Source organism: Oncorhynchus mykiss, chromosome 30, assembly GCF_013265735.2.
Source record: "Oncorhynchus mykiss isolate Arlee chromosome 30, USDA_OmykA_1.1, whole genome shotgun sequence".
Lineage (NCBI taxonomy): Eukaryota > Metazoa > Chordata > Actinopteri > Salmoniformes > Salmonidae > Oncorhynchus > Oncorhynchus mykiss.
The window spans coordinates 8,458,996-8,478,036 of record NC_050570.1 but is presented as its reverse complement, the minus strand read 5'-3'; the positions used below and the strand labels follow the sequence as shown (position 1 = coordinate 8,478,036).

Below are 19,041 nucleotides of genomic sequence, written 5' to 3'. Positions count from 1 at the left end.
TAAACAAGTCTATATACAATGTGAGCAAATGAGGTGAGAAGGGAGGTAAAGGCAAAAAAGGCCATGGTGGCAAGGTAAATACAATATAGCAAGTAAAACACTGGAATGGTAGTTTTGCAATGGAAGAATGTGCAAAGTAGAAATAAAAATAATGGGGTGCAAAGGAGCAAAATAAATAAATTAATTAAATACAGTTGAGAAAGAGGTAGTTGTTTGGGCTAAATTATAGGTGGGCTATGTACAGGTGCAGTAATCTGTGAGCTGCTCTGACAGTTGGTGCTTAAAGCTAGTGAGGGGGATAAGTGTTTCCAGTTTCAGAGATTTTTGTAGTTCGTTCCAGTCATTGGCAGCAGAGAACTGGAAAGAGGCGGCCAAAGAAAGAATTGGTTTTGGGGGTGACTAGAGAGATATACCTGCTGGAGCGTGTGCTACAGGTGGGAGATGCTATGGTGACCAGCGAGCTGAGATAAGGGGGGACTTTACCTAACAAATGTCTGCAATTAATACAATGTAATTCTAAAGAATAGAGTAATGACTTACATTGGTAACTTATATTACACAGCTTTTTAATACATATCATAATTGCCAAATGTAGCCTATTAATAGCTGAATATGGAGTGAAAGAATGGCAACCCATAGGGCCTATGTCCACTGGGCCAGATGGATTACCAGGACATGTACTCAAAGCATGCGTGGACCAACTGGCAAGTGTCTTCACTGACATTTTCAACCTCTCCCTGACCGAGTCTGTAATACCAACATGTTTCAAGCAGACCACCATCGTCCCTGTTCCCAAGGAAGCAAAGGTAACCTGCCTAAATGACTACTGCCCCAAAGCACTCACGTCCGTAGCCATGAAGTGCTTTGAAAGGCTGGTAAGGGTTCACATCAACCGCATCCTCCCGGACACCCTAGACCCACTCCAATTCGCATACCGCCCCAACAGATCCAAAGATAACACAATCTCAATCGCACCTCACACTGCCCTTTCCCACCTGGACAAAAGGAACACCCATGTGAGAATGCTGTTCATTGACTACAGCTCAGTGTTCAACACCACAGTGCACACGAAGCTCATCACTAAGCTAAGGACTCTGGGACTGAACACCTCCCTCTGCAACTGGATCCTGGACATCCTGACGGGCTGCCCCCAGGTGGTAAGAGTAGGCAACTACACGTTTGCCACACTGATCGTGGACTACAGGAAAAGGTGGACCGAACAAGCCCACATTAACATCGACGGGGCTGTAGTGGAGCGGGTCGAGAGTTTCAAGTGTCTTGGTGTCCACATCACCAATGAACTAACATGGTCCAAACACACCTAGACAGTCGTGAAGAGGGCACGACAAAACCTTTTCTCCCTCCGGAGACAGAAAAGATTTGGCATGGGTCCCCTGGTCCTCTAAAGGTTCTACAGCTGCACCATCGAGCAACCTGACCCGGTTGTATCACCGCCTGGTATGGCAACTGCTCAGCAACAGACCTTAAGGAGCTACAGAGGGTAGTGCCAACGGCCCAGTACATCACTGGGGCCAAGCTTCCTGCCATCCAGGACCTATATAATAGGTGGTGTCAGAGACTCTAGTCACCCAAGTTTTATAGACTGTTTTCTCCCAGCTACCGCACGGCAAGTGGTACCCGAGCACCCAAGTCTAGGACCAAAAGGCTCCTCAACAGCTTCTACCCCCAAGCCATAAGACTGCTGAACAATTAATACAATCGCCACCGGACAATTTACCCCCCCCCCCCCCCATTTGTACACTGCTGCTACTCGCTGTTTATCTATGCATAGTCACTTCACCCCCACTTACATGCACAAATGACCTCAACTAACCTGTACCCCCTGCACACTGACTCGGTACTGGTGCCCCCTGTATATAGCCTCGTTATTCTTATTGTGTTACTTTTTATTATAACTTTTAATTTGTCTACTTGGTAAATATTTTCTTAACCAACAGTGCAGTTCAAGAAGAGTTAAGGGCTTGTAAGTAAGCATTTCACGGTAAAGTCTACACGTGTTGTATTCGGCGCATGTGATATAGTTTGATTTGAAGAAAACCAGGTCTTCTGACATGGTGTTGATACAGAAAAAACTGTTATTCTGACATGGCGTTGATGCCGAGGCGGCAGTAAGGGGGCCGAGGCGGCAGTAAGGGGGCCGAGGCGGCAGTAAGTGGGTTTTTCAACCCAAGCAGCTGTTGTCCTTACGGGAGCGTCTCTCCGGATATGGCAAGGTTCAACTTCCAGCTGGCAGCCTACGCTTGGCCCCCGAGCAGCCTAAAGCACTGCCCATAAAGGACAGGTGGTGACTGTGTGCTGCTATGTACCAGAAAAAGGGAGCAAACAAAAATATGGGAAAAGTTAATTTAGTTTGGAAGGAATCGTATACATGTACTTTCCCAAATGTATGGCTTAAAAAACAAATCAAGGTAAAATGTTGTTTTAAATTATGCATTGTGAACATTATTAGGTCTATAGATTAAAAAGTGGTTGATTATGACAAACACAATGATGCAATGTGTTGAGCTATCCATGGCTTGTCGGTAATTAGGGGTTTGTGTGAGAGAATATGTGTGACCGTGAGTGGCAGACAGATTTCTGGTTGTTTTTAGGAGGTGCCTCAACCACACAGGATATGGCTAGTCTGAAGTGGACAGGTTAAGCTCTGCACCCCTGTTTCTGGGACTCAAATACTCTATTTACAGTAATTTCTGCTAGCATTCTGTGTACAGTAGATTCTGGTAGCCACACTGCTGTTTACAGTAGTTTCTGGTAGCCCCACTTGCTCTGTTTACAGTAGTTTCTGCTAGCCACACTGCTCTGTTTACAGTAGTTTCTGCTAGCCACACTGCTCTGTTTACAGTAGTTTCTGCTAGCCACACTGCTCTGTTTACAGTAGTTTCTGCTAGCCACACTGCTCTGTTTACAGTAGTTTCTGCTAGCCACACTGCTCTGTTTACAGTAGTTTCTGGTAGCTACGCGTCATTGCCATTGTTATTTACATTTACTTCATTTAGCAGATGCTCTTATCCAGAGCGACGTACAGTAGTGAGGAAATACTTTTGAATTGTAATACTTATTTTGTACTGGTCCCCTCTGGGAATCGAACCCACAACCCTGGCGCTGCAAGTGCTATGCTCTATCAACTGAGCTGCACGGGACCTTATGAATGTTCTACAGGCGCCGCAGCCATCCATATTTGGGCCCAAAAGTTTGCCATCAAAATCATGTCGTCAAATTTACTTTCGACAGACGGCAATGTTGTCATTAGCCAGCACAGTTGGCTAACGTTATGGTATGGTCTCCCCTCAAATCTTATTTAGCTAGCTAATGTTATACTGCATATATAGTCAACCTGGTGACATCAGGTATAATGCCAAAAGGTTTTCCTGCTTATTATTTATCTCCATCTTATAAATGTCCTTTTATTTCCAAGCCACTGTAATGCACTTTTTATGGAATCTTCATCAGCGCACATATGACAAAGCATTGAGTGGAATGTTCCATGGGCATTGAGTGGAATGTTCCATGGGCATTGAGTGGAATGTTCCATGGGCATTGAGTGGAATGTTCCATGGGCATTGAGTGGAATGTTCCATGGGCATTGAGTGGAATGTTCCATGGGCATTGAGTGGAATGTTCCATGGGCATTGAGTGGAATGTTCCATGGGCATTGAGTGGAATGTTCCATGGGCATTGAGTGGAATGTTCCATGGGCATTGAGTGGAATGTTCCATGGGCATTGAGTGGAATGTTCCATGGGCATTGAGTGGAATGTTCCATGGGCATTGAGTGGAATGTTCCATGGGCATTGAGTGGAATGTTCCATGGGCATTGAGTGGAATGTTCCATGGGCATTGAGTGGAATGTTCCATGGGCATTGAGTGGAATGTTCCATGGGCATTTGAGTGGAATGTTCCATGGGCATTTGAGTGGAATGTTCCATGGGCATTTGAGTGGAATGTTCCATGGGCATTTGAGTGGAATGTTCCATGGGCATTTAAGTGGAATGTTCCATGGGCATTTAAGTGGAATGTTCCATGGGCATTGTGACAAAACGTGCAACCCATGAAATGGTCCCCTTCAGGCAGGGAATGTACTTTTTCCCTCTTGTTCTCAGTTTGGATCCAGGCATTTTGCTCCTACGTGTTCGGTCCTTCTGCTAGCTGATGCTGCCCGTGGGGCAGAGGGACACTCACAGAGAGGACTGCAGTTGTCAGCACTATTTGTCCCTTTTATCTGCAGAGTCGTCCACAGCAGCGTGTCACAGAAACTAGAAACAGTCCCATCATGTCAACAACACTTCAGTTTTCCCCCTCCCTCCTCACACCAAAGTGAATCTTCTGTGGTACTGCCTACTGGGCAATATGCAGTTCAGTCTGTCAGTTCTGATTTCTTCCTCGTTTTTCAGCCAGGGACAACATTCTATTCATACTCCTAAATGTTCATGCCCCTATAAATAATTTAAAAGTTCACAGCAATGTTTATCCATGTGCACCACAAAAGAGTACTTAACCAAGCTCTGACTCCTTAGTACATTACCCACCTCCCAGAAAAGACAAGCTAAAGCGCCAGCTAGCTTCTTACGCTAATTAAATCATGTTTTTGTGAGGACTGTAAAGATCATTCATTTGGCTGCAGATGTATGTGAGGTTCCTTGGGCTTGTCTTTCTCTGCCCCCAAACTTCTCATTTCGAACTCCTGATGCCTGTTATTTATTTATTTATTTACATTTTTGTATTGCTCAGTAATTAGTGTGTGTATTGGGGAGGGTGTTTTGTGTGTGTGTGTGTGTGTGGGCAGTGAGTAAGTCGCATCCTCGGCAGCTCCTACAGGCTGGGGTCCGAGTGTGTGTGTGTGGTGGGAACAAGGCGACCGAGGCCCTGTGAAGGTAAGACTCTTCGAAAGCAGTCAACCCGGATGCGTACAGCAGTAGCAGAATCTTCCCTGCTGTTTAAACAGGTTGACATCCTCACACTCATATACACACACACACACACATACACACTTGCATTCTAAAACACACTGGCATACACAAACATGACAAACCCCACCGTACACGCAAACCGGACTCTCATGCTCATCCAGCCAATGGAAAGTGGTCACGAACGCAGCACTCCCAAGACGTCAGCTGCCGTGTTGCCGGGGTAAAGAGGGAAGTGGAGGCAGAAAAGTGAATGAAGTCTGCCTTGACAATGTCACAGCCTCCGCTCAGGTCTGACGCCAAGCACTTCTACCGGCCGTGTGAAATTGGCCTGAAAGCTTCAATGGGGAGGCAGTGACCAATACTGAAAGCTGTGTCTGACGCTGTTTACTCACTTTAGTATCGGCACCTAAATCAGATTAGACGACTGCAGCTGAGACTGAAGTGTTCTCAAGAGCTTAGATGTTAAACTGGTGATCGCCTCTGATTTATTCTGTGTTTGGTTATTTTGAGATGTTTGTCAACAGATTATTGTGTGTGTAGGTAATTAGGGGTTTGGATTTGTGTGTGAGAGAGTGGGAATATATGCCTGCCACTCACTCATTTCTGGTTGTTTTAGGAGGTGCCTCAACCACACATAGTATGTGGCTAGTCTAAAGTGGACAGATTAAGCTCTGCACCCCATGGGGAGGTCTGTGGGTGTTTGCATTTTTGTGATTCAAATACTTTGTTTAGTAGTTTCTGCAAGTCACACTGTTCTGTTTACAGTCGTTTCTGGTAGCCTTTCAGCATGGGAGGCCATTTTCCTAAATTGGTCATGGAAAGGAATTTGCTAACACCAGGTCAGTTCAGGTCAGTTGCACTAAGCATCAACACAATTACTTTTCAGTTGCTATGTTTTTGTAATGCTCTGTCACACAGTGTTGTCTATGGTCGGACCACCTACAATATTACGGTCATATAATTACTTATAATTACCCTGTAACCCTGAATTATAGGATCTCTGTGACCTACAATATACTGTCAAATCTCAATGTTTTAATTTTAGGACATTTTTTAAAACCCTCCGTCATAACGCAAAACGCATGGCCTCACACCACGGTTGGGCAAAGTCTGGAGCCAGGGCTATTCTAGGACTTTCTTTTTGGTCCTCTGAGGTCTTTTGTCAGTACCCAAAAGGCTTTCACAAAGCAAATTACAACTTCATATACTTTAATTTGGCGGTTGTGTGGCTAGACTTGGCTGTGCATACTACCAGTGGGACACCCCCTAGCTGTGCCCCCATGCCAGGAACTTGTCGGACCTGGAACTGTTGGGATTGGATAAAGCACTGTCCCTGTCATTTTGTTTTGGTCAACAGCTGAGGGATGGTGTTGGAGAATTGAGCACACTCTGTTGATCAAAAAAGCTCATGAGGAATTTTATAAGTTTGATTCTTGAAGAATATATGGCTTTTATATCATACATTTTACAAGTCACAAAATGGATATACAAATCCCAGATTTCCCCGTTTTTAAATACAGATGACCAGTTTAACCCGGCCAGTTTTTAACCCGTTATCAGCGGGCATAGGATCACATAAGCAAGCCATGACTCAGGGACCTCCACAACACTAAAGGAATAGACCCCTGTAACACTAAAGGAATAGACCTCCGCAACACTAAAGGAATAGACCAGTGCTGCTCTATCATTTTCAAATCAAACAATACATTTGACTTTGGTAAAAACAATCTCACTACATAACAACAACAAAATTAGAAAAAACTGGGTCAATTTAAGTCCTTTAGTCTTAAAACGTTACACCGCAAGTCAGATGGCTCGTTGATGGAAAGATAGCTTGTTATAATTTTGAACATGCACTAACGTTAGCTAGCTACGTTGGATATTTTAGGTCCTATCTGATATCTTAGCACCGTGTTTATCTAGCCAGCTAGCTAGCTTTGGAGCTAATGTTGCGAGCTAGCTAACACCAAAGATGAAAGGGTTAGTTATCGTAATCTTTGGTCCAGTTTCTGCTGTTCTGCCTGTGGCCATGGAACCCTTTCCTGTTCACCGGATGTGCTCTCTCCCTCTACCTCCCTCTTTACCTCCCTCTACCTCTGAACGCTCGGCTATGAAAAGCCAACTGACATTTACTCCTGAGGTAATGCTCATATTCAAAGAGGAGACCGTCATTTTGCTTTCGAATGGTCATGATCTTGGAAGTTCATATATTCATCACTGCTGAAGTGAAGGCCATCCTCACTTGGGGAATTAAACTTTTTAGTTAGCATTGCGACAGTATCAAAAATACATTTTTGATTTTTGTTTTTACTCTCCTCAATCTGGTTGGAATTGTAGGCTGATCGAGCAAAAGCGAGGGCTTTTCGATATTGCACGCTACTGTCTTTCCAAGCTAGCCGGAAGACTTCCAGTTTGGTGGAGCGCCATTTTATTTCCCATTGTCTGGGAGCTTCCTTCAGGGCTCGGGTGTCTTCTGTATACCAGGGAGCTATTTTCTTGTGACTATTGTCTGGGAGCGTTTTTACGCAGCATTAACTGATGTTTGTACTCCGATGTCCTTGGGTAGGTGGAGGGTGTCCGGACGGACATCTAGGAGTCTTTCTGTTGTCAGAATTTATAGCGCACCTTTTGAATCCTTGGTTTGGGTGTGAGCAAATTATTTGTTTGCAAACGTACTGAGATGGTGGTCCGATAGTGCAGGATTCTGAGGTAAATTATTTCGATCTACAATATCTATTCCGTGGGACAAAACTAGAGCCAGGGTATGATTGTGGCAATGAGTAAGTCCAGAGACATGTTGGACTGATCACACTCCGAAACACTTTTGGAGTGTGTCTGTGGACTTCTATTGAAATTTGCTGTCAAATGTTAGCAACATCTCCACCTTTGCGGGATGAGCGAGGGGATATGGTCACTAGTGTAACCAGGAGGAGAGGCCTTATTAAACACAGTAAATTCATCAGGCTTGAACTATGACTGCCTTGGAAGTGAGGTATCTAACATTAAGTAGTCCTATTTAGAGATGTGCGGTATTATTACGAGCTTTTTCAATAATGACTGTAATTCAGTAGGTCTTTAATTCCAGTGAGATTGCTAAGGCGAACACCACCATGTTTTACTCCACTACATTCCTCCCATACATTTTCCCTGACACCCAAAAGCACTTGGTATGTTATAAATGCTCAGGCATGACAGCAATATGGTCCAGGACACGCACATGTCAATATAACACATTGTCAACCCTACTGCCTCTATGGCAAACTCCACCGTCGCTGGACCAGACACTGGCGAGTCGCGGTTTTGTCTCACCAGAGGTTCACGTTTATCGTCGAAGGAATGACTGTTACACCGAGGCCTGTACTCCGGAGCGGGATCGATTTGGAGATGGAGGGTCTGTCATGGTCTGGGGCGGCGTGTCACAGCATCCTCGGACTGAGCTGGTTGTCATTGCAGGCAATCTCAATGCTGTGTGTTACAGGGAAGACATCCTCCTCCCTCATGTGGTACACTTCCTGCAGGCTCATCCTGACATGACCCCCCTGCATGACAATGCCACCAGCCATACTGCTCGTTCTGTGCGTGATTTCCTGCAAGACAGGAATGTCAGTGTTCTGCCATGGCCAGCGACGAGCCTGGATCTCAATCCCATTGTGCATGTTTGGGACCTGTTGGATTGGAGGGTGAAGGCTAGGGCCATTCCTCCACCCCCCCCCAGAAATGTCCAGGAACTTGCAGGTGCCTTGGTAGAAGAGTGGGGTAACATCTCACAGCAAGAACCAAAAAATCTGGTGCAGTCCATGAGGAGGATATGCACTGCAGAACTTAATGCAGCTGGTGGCCACATCAGATACTGACTGTTACCTTTGATTTTGACCCCCCCCCCCCCCCCCCCCCCATTTTGTTCATGGACACATTATTCAATTTCTGTGAGTCACATGTCTGTGGAACTTGTTCAGTTTATGTCTCAGTTGCTGAATCATATGTTCATACAAATATTTACATGTGTTAAGTTGAGAGTGAGGATGTTTCTTTTTTTGGGGGGGTTTATAAGCAAACCAAGCATGACAATTGTGTACTTTTCCCACCACTGTACTTAAATACGTATTAAACCAGACACTTTTCGAAGTTTACTCAAGTAGTATTTTACTGGGTGACTTTCACTTTTACTTGAGTCATTTTCTACTAAGATATATATACTTTTACTCCGGTATGGCAACTTTTTTCACCACTGGTTATGAGTAACAGTGTGTATTTATTATGGATCCCCATTATGGCAGCAGCTACACTTCCTGGGGTCCGGCAAAATTGAGGCTGTGTGTGACCCTGTGTGTGTGTGTTTGTGTGTGTGCCTCACTCACTTGTGGGTGCCTGCCTGGCACAGAATCACACTCTTCACTGATGACTACTAGTGAGATTTGGGTCATATTCTACACAGATATGGTAAACATGTTGTCTGAAACGGCTCCCTATGTAGTGCACTACTTTTGACCAGAGCCCATGGGGAATAGGGTGCTATGTAGTGCACTACTTTTGACCAGAGCCCATGGGGAATATGCTACCATTTGGGGACACACACACACTGTCAATCTAGAGCTGTGTTCAAAGGAAGTTTAATCAAATCTTGTGGGCGAGAGATTAAAAAGTGTGTGTTCTCATTCCATTTTTCTGAATAAACGCTGTCCTCCTAGGGTGCAGCCGGTTGCCAAGCGCCCTCTCTAAAACACACTTCCGGTTGTATACTGTTGGAAAGCGTGCCATCTAGGGGTATTTCAGGGAGTTGCAGAGATTTGGACCACACAACTGCTCATCTGAGCCAATTCGGCTGTTGTTCAGATAGGTCTTTGCTTTTATTAATACATTTATCAGGTTTAGAACAGATTATTTCTCTCCATCTAACGACTGCATCTCAGTGCTCGAAACGTCACTACAGACCCTGGTTCGATTCCAGGCTGTATCAAAACCGGCCATGATTGGGGGTCCCATAGGGCGGCGCACAATTGTCCCAGCATCGTTAGGGTTTGGTAGGCCGTCATTGTAAATAAGAATGTGTTCTCAACTGACTTTGCCTAGTTAAATGAAGGTTAAATAACTAAAAAAAAATATATATATTTTAGATTCAGGAAAAGCGTATGTTGGAATTGGAGTACTTATTCTGTCCTTATAATCTTACTCATACTTTATTCTGTTCTGTTGATTGTACATATGGAATGCCAGTGCCTGATAGTGATCATGATGTCTCTCTCCAGATGTGAATGACTGTGCCAACCAGCCGTGCCAAAACGGTGGCTCTTGTAGGGACCTGAATGGAGACTTCAACTGTCGCTGTCCGTCCCCCTACGTGGGCAAGCACTGCCAACTGCGTGAGTACCATTCTCAAATCAAATGTATTTATAAAGCCCTTCGTACATCAGCTGATATCTCAAAGTGCTGTACAGAAACCCAGCCTAAAACCCCAAACAGCAAGCAATGCAGGTGTAGAAGCACGGTGGCACATTCTCTCTCACACACACACACACACACACACACACACACACACTGTTTCTCTATTAGCTGCAATCTGCCATGTTATTTCTAAGTGCAATAAAATGCATTAGCCTAAATGTGATTAAGAAATACATGAATGTATGGTAGTTAATTTATTTTGGGGGTCTGTCCAAAGCTGGCCTAGGTTTTTATTTTATTTTTAATTTTAAGTTAAATTGATGTTCTTAAGGGAAAGAGTTGGGATGTTTTAGATGGTCAATATTTTTGTCCGTCAGTCTGAATTATGGCTGTGTGGGACAGCGGTAGGAGCTACTGTAGTTCAGTCAGTGGACTACACATGGGCTGGAAGCAGTCTGCCAGATTTTGTGGGGCGTGTATGTGTCCATACTGTATGAAATAATAAACCAGACTATCTTAAGTATATGTTACCTTTTTTTAGTTTCTCTTTCTATTGCATCTGAGTGCATCTGTCTTGTCTGTGTCTGTCCGTCACTCAGGTTGTATCTCTCTGTTGGGAATGGAGGGCGGAGGCATCGCTGAGTCTCAGATCTCGGCCTCGTCGGTGCACTACGGATTCCTGGGCCTGCAGCGCTGGGGGTCTGAGCTGGCACGCCTCAACAACAAGGGCCTGGTTAACGCCTGGACCTCAGCCTCCTATGACAGGAACCCCTGGATTGAGGTCAGTACGGTACAACAGTCAGGTTCCAATACCACTGTCTTGCTCGTGTTCTTTAAGCATAAAAACAGAAGAAAACTGACTGAAGCCAAGAGACTACCTGGTGTTGTATAATGAGAGAGGCCTTTTCTCTGCTTTGCAAATTGTGATAATAATCTGGTGCAGTTCCTAATGAACATGATCCTGATCTAGTCTAGCAGGATATCTCCATAGTAAAGTGTCTCTTATCTACTGTTCTAGTCTGGGAGAGATACTCTGCTAATCTACTGTTCTAGTCTAGCAGAGTATCTCTCCCTTATCTACTGTTCTAGTCTAGCAGGGTATCTCTCCCTTATCCACTGTTCTAGTCTAGCAGGGTATCTCTCCCTTATCTACTGTTCTAGTCTAGCAGAGTATCTCCATAGTAAAGTATCTCTCCCTTATCTACTGTTCTAGTCTAGCAGGGTATCTCTCCCTTATCCACTGTTCTAGTCTAGCAGGGTATCTCTCCCTTATCCACTGTTCTAGTCTAGCAGGGTATCTCTCCCTTATCCACTGTTCTAGTCTAGCAGGGTATCTCTCCCTTATCCACTGTTCTAGTCTAGCAGGGTATCTCTCCCTTATCCACTGTTCTAGTCTAGCAGAGTATCTCCATAGTAAAGTATCTCTCCCTTATCTACTGTTCTTGTCTAGCAGAGTATCTCTCCCTTATCCACTGTTCTAGTCTAGCAGGGTATCTCTCCCTTATCTACTGTTCTAGTCTAGCAGAGTATCTCCATAGTAAAGTATCTCTTATCTACTGTTCTAGTCTAGCAGGGTATCTCTCCCTTATCTACTGTTCTAGTCTAGCAGGGTATCTCTCCCTTATCTACTGTTCTAGTCTAGCAGGGTATCTCTCCCTTATCTACTGTTCTAGTCTAGCAGAGTATCTCTCCCTTATCTACTGTTCTAGTCTAGCAGGGTATCTCTCCCTTATCTATTGATCTAGTCTAGCAGGGTATCTCTCCCTTATCTATTGATCTAGTCTAGCAGGGTATCTCTCCCTTATCTACTGTTCTAGTCTAGCAGGGTATCTCTCCCTTATCTACTGTTCTAGTCTAGCAGGGTATCTCTCCCTTATCTACTGTTCTAGTCTAGCAGGGTATCTCTCCCTTATCTACTGTTCTAGTCTAGCAGAGTATCTCTCCCTTATCTATTGATCTAGTCTAGCAGGGTATCTCTCCCTTATCTACTGTTCTAGTCTAGCAGGGTATCTCTCCCTTATCTATTGATCTAGTCTAGCAGGGTATCTCTCCCTTATCTACTGTTCTAGTCTAGCAGGGTATCTCTCCCTTATCTACTGTTCTAGTCTAGCAGGGTATCTCTCCCTTATCTACTGATCTAGTCTAGCAGGGTATCTCTCCCTTATCTACTGTTCTAGTCTAGCAGGGTATCTCTCCCTTATCTACTGATCTAGTCTAGCAGGGTATCTCTCCCTTACCCTGCTAGACTAGATCAGTAGATATCTCTCCCTTATCTACTGATCTAGTCTAGCAGAGTATCTCTCCCTTATCTACTGATCTAGTCTAGCAGGGTATCTCTCCCTTATCTACTGTTCTAGTCTAGCAGAGTATCTCTCCCTTATCTACTGATCTAGTCTAGCAGGGTATCTCTCCCTTACCCTGCTAGACTAGATCAGTAGATATCTCTCCCTTATCTACTGATCTAGTCTAGCAGAGTATCTCTCCCTTATCTACTGATCTAGTCTAGCAGGGTATCTCTCCCTTATCTACTGATCTAGTCTAGCAGGGTATCTCTCCCTTATCCACTGTTCTAGTCTAGCAGGGTATCTCTCCCTTATCCACTGTTCTAGTCTAGCAGGGTATCTCTCCCTTATCCACTGTTCTAGTCTAGCAGGGTATCTCTCCCTTATCCACTGTTCTAGTCTAGCAGGGTATCTCTCCCTTATCTACTGTTCTAGTCTAGCAGAGTATCTCCATAGTAAAGTATCTCTCCCTTATCTACTGTTCTTGTCTAGCAGAGTATCTCTCCCTTATCCACTGTTCTAGTCTAGCAGGGTATCTCTCCCTTATCTACTGTTCTAGTCTAGCAGAGTATCTCCATAGTAAAGTATCTCTTATCTACTGTTCTAGTCTAGCAGGGTATCTCTCCCTTATCTACTGTTCTAGTCTAGCAGGGTATCTCTCCCTTATCTACTGTTCTAGTCTAGCAGGGTATCTCTCCCTTATCTACTGTTCTAGTCTAGCAGAGTATCTCTCCCTTATCAACTGATCTAGTCTAGCAGGGTATCTCTCCCTTATCTACTAATCTAGTCTAGCAGGGTATCTCTCCCTTATCTACTGTTCTAGTCTAGCAGGGTATCTCTCCCTTATCTACTGTTCTAGTCTAGCAGGGTATCTCTCCCTTATCTACTGATCTAGTCTAGCAGGGTATCTCTCCCTTATCTACTGTTCTAGTCTAGCAGGGTATCTCTCCCTTATCTACTGTTCTAGTCTAGCAGAGTATCTCTCCCTTATCTACTGATCTAGTCTAGCAGGGTATCTCTCCCTTACCCTGCTAGACTAGATCAGTAGATATCTCTCCCTTATCTACTGATCTAGTCTAGCAGAGTATCTCTCCCTTATCTACTGATCTAGTCTAGCAGGGTATCTCTCCCTTATCTACTGATCTAGTCTAGCAGGGTATCTCTCCCTTATCTACTGATCTAGTCTAGCAGAGTATCTCTCCCTTATCTACTGATCTAGTCTAGCAGGGTATCTCTCCCTTATCTACTGATCTAGTCTAGCAGGGTATCTCTCCCTTATCAACTGATCTAGTCTAGCAGAGTATCTCCATAGTAAAGTATCTCTCCCTTATCCACTGTTCTAGTCTAGCAGAGTATCTCCATAGTAAAGTATCTCTCCCTTATCCACTGTTCTAGTCTAGCAGAGTATCTCCATAGTAAAGTATCTCTCCCTTATCTACTGATCTAGTCTAGCAGGGTAAGGAAGAGACACTTTATGGAGGATAGGTCAAAGCAATATATTGTGGCTGCCAACAAGGGAATAACTTCCACCGGTCTGTTTGTTTCCATATCAGTGCAGATAAGACTTGGACATACTTTTTAATTCTGACAAATGTAAAAGGTGTTTTTTTTTTTCTGAGAATCATTGTATTGATGAATGTGGTTGACTTTGTCACATTTCTTGCCCTTTTTACATAGATTGAATGATGTCATTCCCCTCTGTGTGCAGTGAAAGTTTCATGACTCTCTAGGATCAGTCATTCAAAACATTATCTTTGTTAATGTTGACTAGTATATGGTAGCACATCTGACTGTAAACCATGTTGACTAGTACAGTCAAATACATTTAAACTCAGTTTTTCACAATTCCTGACATTTAATCCTAGTAAAAATTCCCTGTCTTAGGTCAGTTAGGATCACCACTTTATTTTAAGAATGTGAAATGTCAGAATAATAGTAGAGAGAATAATTTATTTCAGCTTTTATTTCTTCACATTCCCAGTGGGGACAGAAGTTTACATACACTCAATTAGTATTTGGTAGCATTGCCTTAAAATTGTTTAACTCGGTTCAAACGTTTCGGGTAGCCTTTCACAATCTTCCCACAATAATTTGGGTGAATTTTGGCCCATTCCTCCTGACAGAGCTGGTGTAACTGAGTCAGGTTTGTAGGCCTCCTTGCTCGCACACGCCTTTTCAGTTCTGCCCACACATTTTCTATAGGATTGAGGTCAGGGCTTTGTGATGCCACTCCAATACCTTGACTTTGTCCTTAAGCCATTTCCCCAACTTTGGAAGTATGCCTGGGGTCATTGTCCATTTGGAAGACCCGTTTGCGACCAAGCTTTAACTTCCTGACTGATGTCTTGAGATGTTGCTTCAATATATCCAAACAATTTTCCTGCCTCATGATGCCATCTATTTTGTGAAGTGCACAAGTCCTTCCTGCAGCAATGCACCCCCACAACATGATGCTGCCACCCCCATGCTTCACGGTTGGGATGCTGTTCATCGGCTTGTAAGCCTCACCCTTTTTCCTCCAAACATAACGATGGTCATTATGGCCAAACAGTTCCATATTTGTTTCATCAGACCAGAGGACATTTCTCCAAAAAGTATGGTCTTTGTCCCCATATGCAGTTGCAAACCGTAGTCTGGCTTTTTCAAGGCATTTTTGGAGCAGTGGCTTCTTCCTTGCTGAGCAGCCTTTCAGGTTATGTCGATATAGGGACTCGTTTTACTGTGGATATTGATACTTTTGTACCTGTTTCCTCCAGCATCTTCACAAGGTCCTTTGCTGCTGTTCTGGTATTGAGTTGCACTTTTCGCACAAAAGTACATTAATCTCTAGGAGACAGAATGCGTCTCCTTCCTGAGCTGTATAATGGCTGCATGGTCCCATGGTGTTTATACTTGCGTACTATTGTTTGTACAGATGAACGTGGTACCTTCAGGTGTTTGGAAATTCCTCCCAAGGATGAACCAGACTTGTGGAGGTCTACAATTTTTTTTTTTTAGGTCTTGGCTGATTTCTTTAAATTTTTCCAAGCAAAGAGGCACTGGTTTTGAAGGTAGGCCTTGACCTTGGAGTCAATACCTCCAATTGACATAATTTATCAGAAGCTTCTAAAGCCATGACATCTTTTTCTGGAATTTTCGAAGCTGTTTATAGGCATAGTCAACTAAGTGTATGTAAACGTCTGACCCACTGGAATTGTGATACAGTGAATTATAAGTGAATTAATCTGTAAACAATTGTTGGAAAAACTACTTGTGTCATGCGTGAAAACTATAGTTTGTTAACAAGAAATTTGTGGAGTGGTTGAAAAACAAGTTTTTATGACTCCAACCTAAGTGTATGTAAACTTCCGACTTCAACTGTATATAGTGATCTGACAGTAAACCATGTTGACTAGTATATAGTGATAGATCTGACAGTAAACCATGTTGACTAGTATATAGTGATAGATCTGACAGTAAACCATGTTGACTAGTATATAGTGATAGATCTGACAGTTAATCATGTTGACTAGTATATAGTGATAGATCTGACAGTAAACCATGTTGACTAGTATATAGTGATAGATCTGACAGTAAACCATGTTGACTAGTACAGTGGGGCAAAAAGGTATTTAGTCAGCCACCAATTGTGCAAGTTCTCCCACTTAAAAAGATGAGAGAGGCCTGCAATTTTCATCATAGGTACACTTCAACTATGACAGACAAAATTAGAGAGAAAAAATCCAGAAAATCATATTGTAGGATTTTTAATGAATTTATTTGCAAATGATGGTGGAAAATAATTATTTGGTCAATAACAAAAGTTTATCTCAATACTTTGTCATTGCCAACAAAGGGTATATAACAGAGGTCAAATGTTTTCTGTAAGTCTTCAAGGTCTTCACACACTGTTGCTGCTATTTTGGCCCATTCCTCCATGCAGATCTCCTCTAGAGCAGTGATGTTTTGGGGCTGTTGCTGGGCAACACGGACTTTCGACTCCCTCCAAAGATTTTCTATGGGGTTGAGATCTGGAGACTGGCTAGGCCACTCCAGGACCTTGAAATGCTTCTTATGAAGCCACTCCTTCGTTGCCCGGGCGGTGTGTTTGGGATCATTGTCATGCTGAAAGACCCAGCCACGTTTCATCTTCAATGCCCTTGCTGATGGAAGGAGGTTTTCACTCAATCTCACGATACATGGCCCCATTCATTCTTTCCTTTACACGGATCAGTCGTCCTGGTCCCTTTGCAGAAAAACAGCCCCAAAGCATGATGTTTCCACCCCCATGCTTCACAGTAGGTATGGTGTTCTTTGGATGCAACTCAGCATTCTTTGTCCTCCAAACACAACGAGTTGAGTTTTTACCAAAAAGTTATATTTTGGTTTCATCTGACCATATGACATTCTCCCAATCTTCTTCTGGATCATCCAAATGCTCTCTAGCAAACTTCAGACAGGCCTGGAGATGTACTGGCTTAAGCAGGGGGACACGTCTGGCACTGCAGGATTTGAGTTCCTGGCGGCGTAGTGTGTTACTGATGGTAGGCTTTGTTACTTTGGTCCCAGCTCTCTGAAGGTCATTCACTAGGTCCCCCTGTGTGGTTCTGGGATGAGATGAGGTGGGGTGAGATCTTGCGTGGAGCCCCAGATCGAGGGAGATTATCAGTGGTCTTCTATGTCTTCCATTTCCTAATAATTGCTCCCACAGTTGATTTCTTCAAACCAAGCTGCTTACCTATTGCAGATTCAGTCTTCCCAGCCTGGTGCAGATCTACAATTTTGTTTCTGGTGTCCTTTGACAGCTCTTTGGTCTTGGCCATAGTGAAGTTTGGAGTGTGGCTGTTTGAGGTTGTGGACAGGTGTCTTTTATACTGATAATAAGTTCAAACAGGTGCCATTAATACATTTAACGAGTAGAGGACAGAGGAGCCTCTTAAATAAGAAGTTACAGGTCTGTGAGAGCCAGAAATCTTGCTTGTTTGTAGGTGAACTAATAGTTATTTTCCACCATAATTTGCAAATAAATTCATAAAATCCTACAATGTGATTTTCTGGATTTTTCTTTCTCATTTTGTCTGTCATAGTTGAAGTGTACTACCTATGATGAAAATTACTATGATGAAAAACCTGCACAATTGGTGGCTGACTAAATACTTTTTAGTATTTAATACTGTATATAGTGATGGATCTGACAGTTAACCATGTGTGTGTTTGTCCTTTGTGCAGATTAACATGCAGAGGAAGATGCGTTTCACGGGCATCGTGACGCAGGGCGCCAGCCGCATGGGGTCAGCAGAGTTCATCAAGGCCTTTAAGGTGGCGTCCAGTCTGGACGGAAGGACCTACACTATGTACCGCCTGGACAGACAGACGAAGGACACTGTGAGTGAAAACACTCTCATCCTCTGAGTACACACACATTATGGCAGATTTCTGCATTTGCACCATCTTCTACATATAGTGCATGTATTGAGTGTTCTATTTAGGGTCTAGGGCAGGGGTCTTGAACTCTGACCCTACGAGGTCCGGAGCCTGCTGGGTTTCTGTTCTACCTGATTATTAATTGCACCCACCTGGTGTCCCAGGTCTAAGTCAGTCCCTGATTAGAGGGGGAACAGTGAAAATATGTAGTGGAACTGGCTTCAACATCCAGGGTTGAGTTTAAGGGGAATGGTTTATACATTCTATTCAGGGAATGGGGTGCCATTTCCCTGGATATGGAAAAAGGCATAGATTTGTTTGGGTTGGTGAACTCTGCCTTCTACAGTGTCACGTCGGGGCCACTCGTATGAAAAATGAATGCATGCATGACTAAGTCACTTGAGATCAAGTATAATATTCTTCATTTCTTCTACTTCTCCAGGTGTTTGTGGGGAACGTGGACAACGACGGCACCAAGACCAACCTGTTTGACCCTCCAATTATCAGCCAGTACTTCCGCATCATCCCCGTGGTCTGTCGCAAGGCCTGCACCCTGCGCTTTGAGCTGGTGGGCTGTGAGCTCAATGGTAAACACACAGACGCGTGTGCGCTCGCACACCTACTCAGACGTATGCGGACACTCCGATAACAATGTTAACAAACTCAAACAGAATGGGGTTTGGTTTCAGTGTGCCGGATGGTTCTATGGTACAGAGGGTTTTGCGTTTTTACCAGAAGGTTTTTGGTTGAGGTCTGACTGAAATGATACTGTGGGAAGTCAGTCTGATCCAGTCTGACTCAGTACCTATCCAGATACTCACACATACTGCCCACTTTGCATCAGTCCTGTCTGGTTGAAAAAGTGATTTATCAACAACATATGGACATTTTTGCGGGGGAAACATTGGCAACGACATCTATCGTGTAAATACATCTTTTTGGGGGGGATTGTAACCAAGTCATATTGATCATCACAACCTTGTATCCACGCTAGTAGAGCTAGTGAGATTTTGGACTGCCTTTATGTCCTCTGCAGCATTTATCATG

General features: G+C 43.8%; 1 protein-coding gene across 2 annotated transcripts in view; it reads left to right on the top strand.

The window, feature by feature from the left end:
* Positions 1-19,041, top strand: part of LOC110521247 (EGF-like repeat and discoidin I-like domain-containing protein 3) — a 40,264-nt gene that overhangs the window by 14,545 nt on the left and 6,678 nt on the right. For both annotated transcript variants that reach the window (XM_021598689.2, XM_021598690.2), the window contains exons 4-7: positions 10,174-10,287; positions 10,909-11,090; positions 17,800-17,955; positions 18,437-18,581. In XM_021598689.2, coding sequence (XP_021454364.2) covers positions 10,174-10,287; positions 10,909-11,090; positions 17,800-17,955; positions 18,437-18,581 — 597 coding nt within the window. The remainder of the gene's footprint in view (positions 1-10,173; positions 10,288-10,908; positions 11,091-17,799; positions 17,956-18,436; positions 18,582-19,041) is intronic.